The sequence below is a fragment of the Dromiciops gliroides genome, chromosome 1 (assembly GCF_019393635.1).
Source record: "Dromiciops gliroides isolate mDroGli1 chromosome 1, mDroGli1.pri, whole genome shotgun sequence".
Taxonomy (NCBI): domain Eukaryota; kingdom Metazoa; phylum Chordata; class Mammalia; order Microbiotheria; family Microbiotheriidae; genus Dromiciops; species Dromiciops gliroides.
In genome coordinates, this window is record NC_057861.1 from 708837020 (window position 1) to 708849152 (window position 12133).

Here is a 12133-nt window from a genome sequence, read left to right on the forward strand (position 1 = left end):
CCTCAAGCCATGGCCACCTAGCTATTGCTACTGACACTGTCACCGCGACAACTGCCATCAAGACAAACCTTCTTAAAGGGAAAAAATCAAAACCAAAACCAAAACCAAAAACCAACCCAAATCCCCCAACGCAAAAGGTTGTGTGTGTACATGAGTGTTTCAGATCTTCAAAGTGCTATTGGGGTCCCGGGTGTCACATTGGCCACTTTGTTAGGGCTGGCAGGGAGGGGATAGAGGAAAGCCCTTTACTATGTAGAACTCAAGAATGATGGTGAGTTGCTGAGGCTTCAGATGGGGTGGTAGGGGAAAGGGAGAAATTACTGGACAAACGGGCCAGAGCTAAACCTTGGGCAGGACCTTTACATTTGGCTAAATCTGCAGCTGTTTTTGTACTTTGATTTGGGGACCTTAGGACCAACATAGGATGGCACCACCTCTGCTGACTTTCAGCAATGGGACATTTTTGTCCCTGGAATGGTTGGAAGAACTTCTTTTGTGTTTCCTGCACCCACATGGGCCAGTAAGAGAGAAATAGGCTGATCATTAGAAAAGCCTGATTGGCAGTTTGCTTTTGGGAATGGAAAGTTTTGCCGCAAACAGCTCTGGGGAAGGATTAAGCCTGTGCTTTAAGAAACCGACCTTTCTGATCTGATTTGGGGCGGCTGGTTAACGTCACTCTGCTTAAGCTGCCTCAAAAGAGAGAAGAATGCAAGAAGTAACCAAAGAGCAGAGCTGGTTACAGACACCTTAAGGGCAAGCTTTCCCTGGAAATCTTCAGCATACAAAATACTGTATTCACACGTACAAAACAGCTTTCAAATGGAACTGAACTCCTGCAAAGTCAGAGATAACAGTCGTGGGTAAGAAATAGGTCACGAAAAGGATGAAAAAACCCCATAGCACAGAACCTCAAAGCATCGGCTGTGCCATGAGGTGGGATAAAAATGCCCTATTTGTTAATTACAAATTCCACAATAATTCAATTCTTATTGAGAAAGGATTAAAAACATTAACAGTCTGTGGATTGCCAGAAAGCCGCCAGACATTTCTACCCACTGGAACCCAACGAATGGTCTGACAGTCCCCACGTCACTTCCCTTTGAGTGGTGATGGTCTCTTTTTCTTTTCTTTTTTTTTTTTTGCCACTAGAGGTAGGTTGATCGATAGTATCTTCAGACATCAATTTATGGTCATGTTCAACCAGGTTGGATTGAGTGATAGTTTTCTCCAGCATCCTCTTTGTCTTACTGCCGTGGGCAACCTGCTAGATGTAAGCTTCTTTGTTGGCCGAATTGCTCGACTGGGGCTGTTGCTCTGGCCCATTTTCTGGACGAACTATATCTTCGCTGGGCTGGATCATGACCTGGAGGCGCTGGGGTGGGGGGAGGGGGATGGGAAGGGCAAAGGAAGGGTATGAGGATGTCTGGGGGATCTCTCCAGAGGCTAATAAGCAGGCATGGGATTGAGCTCTGGGTTGGTAAATGGTGTCTGAGGAGACCTGGGGATACTCCAAGGCCAGCACTCTTTATACTGGAGGTGTTTAAAAACACTTTACCTGGGCCAAACAACAGTAGATTTAAAAATGAAATCATGTGTGGCCCGTAGGGATCTGACATCCCAAAGCTGTTATGGTCTGAGAGGCAAGACCACTGTGCTTGGGAATCCTAAGATCTGGGTTTGGGTCATAGGAGTTGTGTGATCTTGGATAAGTAGTGCAGGCTCTTTAAACCTCAGTTTTCTCATCTATGAAATGGGGATAAAATGCTTGCACTACTTTGCACAAATAGCAGACTGAGTTCTGGACTTGAGTCAGGCAGGGTTCAGATTCTACTTCTGATGCTTAGATCCTGTATGACTTTGGGCAAATAACTTGGGCTCTCTGAGCTTTGATTTCCTCATCAGTAAAGTGGGGTTAAAAAGACCTGTAGTACCTCCCCTCACAGTACTCTTATAAAGGCTCCAATGAGACAATGATCACAAATTTTGGGGGGGGACCTGCATATTTATTTTATCAAAGTAATAGTAATAATAGGTAGCATTTATATAGCACTTTAAGATTGCAACACACATTATGAATTTTAGCTTATTTTAACTTTACAATAACCCTGAGAGGTAGATGATATTATTACTCCCACTCTGGAGATGAGAAAACCGAGGCAGAAAGAGGTTAAGTGACTTGCCCAGGGTCACACAACCAATAAGAATCTGAGACTGCATTTGACCTCATCTATTCCTGATTCCTGGTCCAGCACTCTATCCACTGCACTAACTAGTGGCACACACATGTGTATAGGCATGTATATGTACATATCTATATTTAACTGCACACATATGCACACATGTATGTGTGCACAAGCATGCACTCCTATGCATATATGAATGTGAATGTAAACACATAATGTAATATAAGTATATGTGTACACATGTATCCCTATGTACAATATACGTGGGTGTATATATACCTGTATGTAGAAACACACAATAGTACATATGATTAAAAAACTTACCTGTGGTCATACAGGTAGTATGTATCAGAATCAGTTCTTGAATCCAAGTCTTGCCGATGTCAAGGTTGGCCCTCTATCCATCCATACTGTCATGTTGCCATATCAATGTTAGCTATCCCTATTATAGTAACCTAGCTCCCAAGGTGGTTGTGAGGAAACCTTTGTGAATCTTAAAAGTCCTATAGGAACTTAATTATTTATTTCATCAGTATGTCATGTGTGCTAGTAAACTCCCAAAGGGCAAGGGTTATTTCTCATGATTCTCTTGTATTCCCATGGACCAAATAGTCGCTCAGAAAATACCTGGTGAGTCTTGGGTAAGAATGAACTTTGGTCCTAGGAGAATGTGGCTTAAGGAGTTAGGTTTGGTTGTCCTCCCAGGGACTAAGTGTCCTTACCTGCTTTAAGGAGCCTTTTAAGGTCAGGAACATGTAAGCCATATAGCCAGGGATAAGGACCATGGAGGACAAGGCCATGAACCAGCCCACGCCCTGCCCCCACTTGGGGAACACATAGTTGCCCATGGTGAGTGGTGTCATCTGTACTGCGCTGAAAATGAACACTCCCTGGGAAACAAGCAGATAGGATAGAATGGGCAGTTGGTCAGTCATTTGGGCCTCTACTATGCACCCCTTAAACACCTTTGCAGAAACAACCTCTTGCAAGTCAAGTCCAGGTTCCCCCAAACATGATGCTGAGGATACCACTCATGATGACCAGTTATTCTAGGAGCTTCAGGGGAGGTGGGTCACCATCGGGGACCAAGGCAGCTTTTCACTATGTTGTTGGACCACTTTGTGAGGCACCCAACTTTGAAACTTTGGGCAGTACTCAGGTGCCTCTGGGTGGACTTTTCAGGGTCATAAGGATCTAAATCCAGTTGAAAGCCTTTCTTGCCAAAGAAGAAATAGGATGGGAAGACAAGCTTGTACAAATTATCCAGGAATCCCTGGATATGGCCCTCTCCTCTCCTGATTGTCTGGACATCCTTCTGCTATGAGAAGATAGTTTTCTCTGCATCAAGTGCATCCGGGTCAAGGGGTCATGCTTACCGCCACGATGATTGGAGTAAAGAAGGACCAGCAGAGTTTCCACCAGATGCAGGGCCGGGAGCCAACCATCTCCTGGATATTGTCATAAAACCGGTTGACCCCTAAGACAAGAGGGAAAAATGGGTCAAAGATGAGATTCAGGTAGGTATCCTCCCTCATTCTCAAAGACACTCGGGTCTGTGGACCCTACCATAAATGACTTGTTGGGGAAAAGGAGGGAATTAAGACCCAAAGGAGGTAAGCTCACAAAGCTAATTGATGACAGAGCTGAAATAAGCAGGACACTCAGCCTAGTGTTCCTTTTATTATATTGTATTGCCTCTCATCCCCAAGCAGAATCCAAAGTGTGGGTACACTGAAGTGGAGGAGGGGGTCTATTTTTCCACAGAGGCTGGGTAGGACTAATTGGGTAGAACTTCACTGGTCTCAGAACACTGCATTTCCCTTTTTGCCTTGTTTATGTTCAGGGGTAGGGGAAGGAAACAAGAGAGGGCAGGGGTGGAGGTGGGGAGAAAAGCAAAACACTCACCATAGCACCAGGAGATAGAAACACATTCAAAGAACACCAGGAAGAGGAGGCTCATTCCACTGGCTGAGTAGTAATCAAAAAGCTTAAACACATAAATCCCACCCTGTAAGAGGAGGAGAGATTGCTTAGAACTCCAGAAAACTTATGGGAGTAGATAAAGACTGAGATAGCATTGAGAGGCTTGAAAGTTAAACACAAAACAGAAAGTAAAATCAGGGAAGACTATGTGTTAGAAGGGTTGAAGACTTTGATTTACTGTTTCATAGGACTAGTGTGAGGAGGCATTGTAAAATTTAAAGTGTTCTTTCAATGTGTGCATGTATGTGTTCTATGTAAATTTTGGGGGGAAATAGATAAAGTGATTCTATAGAACAGCTGGAGTTTAGACTCTTCTACTTTCCAGGCAGAGGTGGAAAGATGGACCCCATAACTACCTGGGGTCCCAATATCCTAATGGCATTTAAGTGAGAGAACAAAGTAGTATATTTCGGTGTCGGGTGGCATGGGATGACATAAAAAATTTTAATTTTATGGGCCCAGATCTTTGATTTCATTGGTATAGGGAGTAACTTAGTATGGAAACTCCCTCCGGTGATGCATATTATTAACTTCTCTGTAACTTATAAACTTAGGGAGTTTTCTGGGTCTCTGAGAAGTGACTTTTCCATGGCCACACATAAGCAATATGTCAGAGATGAGACCTGAACCTAGGTCTTCCTATTGCCAAAGCCAGTGATCTATCCATTATGCCATGCCATCTCTCAAAGAATGACTTAGTAATTTGCACACAGCTCACAACACTCTGAAGTGTGGCCCAAACCAGATTAAAATGTAATTGGGAAATGTTTAGCAAAATGCAATAAAATATAGATAATGTCAATATGTGGTTTTCTAAGTCAACCTAAGGCTCACAGGGATGCTTATGTATGGTTTAGTGACTCCCATTTCTTTTTGCACTTAGTATCACTGTTTTGGAAGATAGTAAAAGATCTACTTTGATTAATATGAATAATGTTTTTTTCTAGAAGGCAGAGCTACCTGGAATCAATAACTTTATTGACTTGAAATAGAAAAAAAATCCTGCTCCTCCATGAATTCTTCTCAGAGGTCACTCCTTCCTCTGAAATTTTGTAACATTCACTCATTCATGGTTTTCATAATTCTGGCATGACCCCAGGACTACTCTCGGATTTTTATTTGCAAAACTTGTCTTTTGACACATTTATAGGGGGCAGTGAGACATGAGGATTTGTTTACATCCTGTTGGGCATGTCATTCCCCTTCCTTGAATCTCTCTATAGTGACCCCTGTGTGTTTGGCCAAAGGTTGGCTACATGCAGACTGTGATTAAACTTAATGATTTGTCAATGAGGGGAAGGCTAGTATAATGGAGAGAGAGCTGGACTTGGTCCCAGAAAAGGCCAGAACAGAAGTCTCTCCTTTGACACGTACTGCCCATGTGACCCATGGCATCTCCTTACTTCCTGCTCTGATGTTCCAGGCAGCGATTTATGACTACAATTGGCACAAGTGCTGATTTGCACTGGTAGAGGGAGGGAGTTTCCCCATCCAAGAATTCCTGGTGGTGAAATCCCCATTATTAGGTTACTGTTTCCTCTCCTTAAATAAACAGTAAGCTCCTTGAGGGTGGGGATTGTGTCTTCTTCTGTATCTTTTCAAAGCACCTGGCTCCCAGCTAGGCAGAGTAGTCACTTAGTAAAAAATATTCTGAATGAATGAATGAAGGGAGAAAGGGAAGACTGCGCTCAATAAACGCCAAGGGTCTTGGTCTCTTCTCTGGAGCCGTACTATTCTCTTTTGGACTTTCCCCAAGCCATAATAGGTGGCAATGCTTTGCAAACCTTATAGCACCATATAAATGAAAGCCATTATTACTCAGTTCAGAAGTCCTTAGTAAGAGGTCCTGGGAACGAGGAGAGGTCTGGAGGTGGGAAGCAGAGATGGAGGTGACAGAAGGGAGAGGAAAGTAACACTCACCTGAGTGATGTTGGAGAGGCCAATCAGGTAGGAGACAATGCACACAATGGCAATGAAGAGCTCCCTTCGGCTGCGGAGCAATCTTGGGAACTCGTCGACCAGGGCCGTGATGAATCCTTCCACAGTGCAGAACTTCCAGGAAGATAATACAGAGGAGGTCGGTCCCCTCCCTCAGAGACCTCAGTGAACTCCAGACCTCTCAACAAGCTCACATCCCATTCAGACTAACTAGCATGAGAGATGAATGGTCCTGCCTGTCCTGGGGGTCCTAGGTTTAGGAGAAGACCTAATCCCTCCAAACATTCACCCAAAGGCATCAACCTTCACTTTTGCCCTCTGGCCCCACCCAGAACTCTTTAGGGCTGGGCTTGACACGTTGATGCCAAACCAAATCACAGAGATGTCTCCAGGAATAAAGATTTTGTCTTTGGCTCTTGCCTTGGAATTCTCAGAAAACCGAGTACGGTGGTATTGTCAGGCAGGTAGCATTGTTAGAACAGTCTAACAATGGGATGATATGTCTTACGAGCTAGGGAGCCTTTTGTCTCAGAAAGTATACAGGCAGTCGGCTAAAAAAGCATTTATTAAACACCTCCAGTCAGTCAATAAAAATTTATTAAGCACCCACTCTGTGACACACACTGTGCTAAGTGCCAGGGATACCAAAAGAGGCAAAAGCCAGTCCTCACCCTCCAGGGGCTCAACCTAATAAAGGAGGGATGTCTATCTGTCAAGAATGGTATAGAGAGAATTTCTCTATTGGGTGTGATTCCAACATGACTAATGCTGAAATATACTTAGTGTGATTCTACATATAGAACTATATCAGATTGCCTTTTGTCTTGGGGAGGGAGGCGAGAAGGGAGGGAAGGAAAAAAATTTGGAACTAAAAATTTTATGAAAACAAATGTTGAGAACTATTTTTACATGTAACTGGAAAATAATAAAATACTTTTATGAAAAAAATATTGGGTGTGATTCTAGATGACATGACTCTTAAGGTTCCCTTTCCAACTCAGATCCTAGGATCACGTCACAGTCTGTAGCCAGGAATTCCAAACCACTGGATACTCAAATCCTAGAAGATCTCCTAGCAGGCTATTAAATAGCCAGTGCCATGCCATCCAGCCAAATCCCAGGTATGGTGCAAGAATGACAAGGTTTGGATGAGAGAAACAGTGCCTGAATCCCGCCCATCACTTACTACTTGTGTGACTTGGTCAAGTCACTGACCTCTAGGCCTTGATTTTCTCATCTGTAAAGTGGGAGGTTCTTAATATGCATTCTAGCCCTCAATCCTTTCCTCTTATGAAGCCAGAGAATAGGCTACAGAGGGAAAAGCCTGCTGAGGAATACTCACCTGACTGTCAATGCCCAGCATAAGCAGCATGGAGAAGAAGAGGATGGCCCACAGTGGAGAGATGGGCAGCTGAGTTACTGCTTCTGGGTATGCCAAGAATGCCAGCCCCGGGCCTGGAAAAGATTCAGTCCAATTTAATTCAATTTGCATTTTATTGAGTTTCTAACTTAACATCCCTTGTATAGGTCCCCTTCTCTCCTCCATGAAGAAGTTCAGGACCACAGTGAAGAAAGCCCTAATTAACTCAAGCCTGGACTGTCACAATTGGTGTCTCTGCCTAAAGTCTCTTCGCCCTCAGCTCCATCTTCTCCATGTCAATCAAATAGGATTTTCCAAAAGCCTGGGTCTGACTATGTCATCTCCTAATCAGAAAACTCCTGCACTCCGTATCAGCTTCAGGATTAAATAGACAATCCTCTGGTGTTCAGAGACTTCATAATCCAGCCCTTCTCTGCCTCTCCAGTCTTCTTGTGCCTCACTCCACCAATAAACTCGGAAACCAGACCATTTCTAGCACAAGACATTATCTCCCAACTCAAAGTATTTTCCATGGCTGTCTCCCATGCCTAGAATTCGCTGCCTCTTCATCTCCATCTCCTGATTTGTATTCTTTCTTCAAGTCCCAGCTAAAATTCTACCTTTTAGAAGAAGCCTTTCCCAAGGCTCTTTAATGTGCATGCCTTCTTCCCTCTATTGGTTATCTCCAGTTTATCCTATATATCCAGGATGTATCTTATTTTTATATAGCTGTTTGCATGTCACCTCATCAATCAGATTTGAAGCTCCTTAAGGAGGCTTTTCCCCTTTTTTGTATCTTCAGTGCTTAACATGGTGCTTGGCACAGAATTGGCTCTTAAATGCTTGTTAGTTTATTTGAACTCTGCATTGTCAATGAACTGGGAACACGAGTAAATCAGAGAACACCATTACCCTTTTTTCTCTCTCTGATAACCCTGGTAAGGCTTCTCTTGGTATGAAGCAGAGCAGAAAAGCAGCCCCGTCCAGACCCATGAAAATTCAGGGTATCTGAAAGAACACTAGCAGTTCAAGGTTCCATACTATTTACTGTGTGACCTTGGACAAGTCACTTCACCTCTGGAGGATCATTTTCCTCATTTGTAAATTGAAGGCATTGGACTAGATAACCTCTAACCTCTCTTCAGACTTAATTCTCATGTATCTCCTGACCTGCCAAGCAACAGGTGCCAAAGCGTCCACTGTTTTTGTTAGAAGGTGACGTTCAGGTGGGTGGCATTGTGCATAGACTCCAGGGTTTGACATCAGGAAGACCTGAGCTTAAATCTTGCATCAGATACTCATTTTCCATGTGACCTATGGCAAGTCAATTAACCTCTATCAGCCTCAATGTCCTCAACTATATTTCTTTCTTTTTAAAAAAATTTTGTGGGGAAATGGGGGTTAAGTGACTTGTCCAAGGTCACACAGTATTAAGTGTCAAATCTCTGAGGTTGAATTTGAACTCAGGTACTCCTGAATCCAGGGCTTGTGATTTACCCACTGTGCCATCTAGCTGCCTCCCATGTCCTCAACTATAAAACAAGGATTATTATAGCACAATTTTACATCATTGTTTTGAGGAACAAATAAGAGCAGCCTCAGTTTCCTCAACTGTAAAATGGAGATAATAATAGCAACTTCCTCCCAGGGTTATTTGAGGATCAAATAATTTAATACATGTAAAGGATTTTACAGTCCTATATACATATTTCTCCTCCTTTTCTTCTTCTCTTCCTCATCCTGTTCTTCCTCCTCCTCCTTCTCTTCCTCCTCCTTTTTATCCTCTTCCTCTTTCTTCTCCTCTTCTTCCTTCTCTTCCTCCTTCTCCTCCCCCTCCTCCTTCTCTTCCTCCTCTTCCTCTCTTCCTATCTCCCCAGGCTGTTGTAAAGAGCTAATATTTGTAAAGAACTTTGCAGATTTTAAGGTGCTACATAAATGTTAGCCATTGTAACTTGTTTATTCTGCAGTCATATTTCATAAACACACAATAGACTTTCAGTAAATCATTTTTTTGGATGGTGACTTCCATAACAATTCTCACACTACTCCCCCACCTTTTCTCATGCCAATACAAAACTTCACACAGCATGAATGGGGCATGGAGGTGCTTCTGGTGGATTGTGAAAAGAGCCTTCTGGTGACCCTGAACATGGTTCTTTGGGGGACTAGCCCTGGTCCCAGACTAGCTCTAGGTCATGGCCTCTCCAAGGTTGTGAACCCTATCAAAGGCAAAATAACAGCTGCTTAAGAATTTATTAATAAGTAGCTTTCTAATTTTAGACTTCTTGGCTAAGGGTAGAATAGTTAATAGATTTCTGCTCAAGCCTCAGAGAACCGAAAGACTATCAACCGTGAATCTCAAAATACAGAAAATTAATTATCTTCTCCCTGGTTCCTTCTCTCTCCTCTGATCTCCTACAGTACCTATTGTCTGTATCACTTACCCCATACTGACCTGTGGAGTAGCTATTTGCATTTACCACTCCAATTAGATTGTTGGCCCCTTGAGGGTAGGGTCTATGTCCTTTTATAATTTACTTGTATATAATTGTATATAACTAGTATAATTGTATATAACTTGTATATAATTCACTTTCATCATAGAAATCCCATGTGGAAAGTAGGTAAATATGATTAACTCCATATTTCAGATGGGCAAACAGGTTTAGAGAAGGGAAATGATCTGTGAGAACAAGCACTAACTCTAGGGTCAGAGGATATGTTTTCAAATCCTGCTCCTGATGCTTACTACCTGTGTGACCTTAGATAAGTCACCTAATTTCCCTTAGCTTCAGTTTCCTCATCTGTAAAAAAAATAGGAGATTGAACTAGATGATCTTTGAGACCCCAGCTCCAGACTTATGAATTTAAATCCTGTCTCCAATTTTACTCTTTGTTACCTAATCGCCATGGGCCTCAATTTCCTCATTTGTAAAATGAAGGGGCTGGACTAGATGGCCTTTGAGATCCCTTCTAGCTCCAAAATCCATGACCTGATGATAATTGGAACTCAAGCCTTGGTATTCTCAATTCAAGTCTGGTATTCTTTATCTGCATCCCACTGGCTCAGTCTGACTTTTCTTAGCATCCTCCCCTCCATAGGATGTGGCACGGTACTTTGCCTGTAATAGAGGCTCATTAAGTATTTGTTGATGGAATTCTACCCACTCGTGCCCAAACTTCTTGGGGAAGGAGAGTTAGAGAGTAGAGAGGAAGAAGGAGGAGGTAAAGAGAGCCAGACCAGGAATATGGTGACCTGAATTTTATTTCTGGCTACCAACTCTCTGTGCCATTTTGCCTAAGTCCCTTTACATTTATGGTCTTCAGCTATAAGCTGAGGGAGTTGGAATAGATCTAGGGCTCTTAACCTGGGGTCCATGGGAAGACTCCCAGGAACCTATGAGCTTGAATGGGGAAAAATTACATCTTTATTTTCACTAAGTTCTAACTGAACTTTTAACATTATTAAAATGTTTTCTGAGAAGGGGTCCATGGGCTTAACTAGACAGTTAAAGAGGGTCGATAACACTAAAAAGGATAAGAATCCCCCAGAATAGATGATTTCTGTGGTTCTTCCCCCTTCTGGCATGCTAGATTCAAACGTTCTATGATCTAACATTCTCATTTCTAATAGTCAATATTCTAGCATTCCATGTTTTAAGGTCTCCCAGTTTTTAACATTGTGAGTTCTAAGTCTTTTTCCAATTCTGACAATGAATGCCTTAAAGTTCCTTCCAGTGTCAACTTTCTCTGTACTATGGTATTGTCTCTTTCTACCATTCTATGAGTTGGCTTTGATGTCTTAGAAATGCAAATCAGGTTATAAAGCAATAGAGTAGAAAAACATAGAGAAAAGGCTGGAAAGGAGTGAAACAAACCATAACTTCTCATTGTCCACTAGAGAATATTGAGGATGTGAGGGGCTAGAGGTATCTAAAAAGAAGAAATGTTTATTGAATGACAGAATACATGGGTGATAGATAGGAGGAGTCTTCCTTGAGTCCCTCAACCAGATATGTTCTCTCCCTCGGATTTTGTAACATTTTTGCATTATTTTTACACATCTAAAACTGTGTGGTCATTATTTGCATTCATGTCTTATTCCTATTAGATTAATGCTTATTGTCTCAAAACACTTTGTTGATAGAATACCAGGGACCAAAGAACTGGAAGGAACCTTGAAGATCTTCTAATTGAATCTCCTCATTTTTACGGATGGGAAAACTGAAGTCCAAAGCAGTTGAAGTCACTTGAAGTCACTTGCCTTAGGTCACACACATAATAAGAGATAGGGTCAAAATTTGCACTCAGATCCTCTGACTACCAATTTAACACTCTTGTTCCTGCATCACGGTTTGAAATAGTGTTCGATGAAATAGACAGTGGATTGATTCTGTATATCTCCAGAATTAGGTGCAAATGGACTGGGAGAGGAAGAGAGTTACAGGAGGGAAACCTATAATTACAAAAGACCTTTTTAAAAATGGTCATCATGCTTCGAAAATGAAATAGGCTGCCTCACAGCATTGATGGTAGTAGTAAATACCCCATCACTCTGGGTGTTTAGGCAATGGTTTGACAACCCCTTATTAGACATGTTGTGGTTGCTAGGTCTATAGCTCAAAGAAATTTTTTTTTTTTTTTTTTAGTGAGGCAATTGGGGTTAAGT

At 42.3% G+C, this 12133-nt stretch overlaps 1 protein-coding gene across 1 annotated transcript in view; it reads right to left on the reverse strand.

Annotated features, from left to right (window-relative positions):
• Positions 1–1117: 1117 nt before the first annotated feature.
• Positions 1118–12133, reverse strand: part of SLC6A1 (solute carrier family 6 member 1) — a 60065-nt gene continuing 49049 nt past the window's right edge. Inside the window, exons 11-16 of the mRNA XM_043965349.1 lie at positions 7447–7559; positions 6087–6218; positions 4089–4191; positions 3560–3660; positions 2906–3073; positions 1118–1372 (exon numbers count right to left, since the gene is read on the reverse strand). Coding sequence (XP_043821284.1) covers positions 1265–1372; positions 2906–3073; positions 3560–3660; positions 4089–4191; positions 6087–6218; positions 7447–7559 — 725 coding nt within the window. The 3' untranslated portion in view covers positions 1118–1264. The remainder of the gene's footprint in view (positions 1373–2905; positions 3074–3559; positions 3661–4088; positions 4192–6086; positions 6219–7446; positions 7560–12133) is intronic.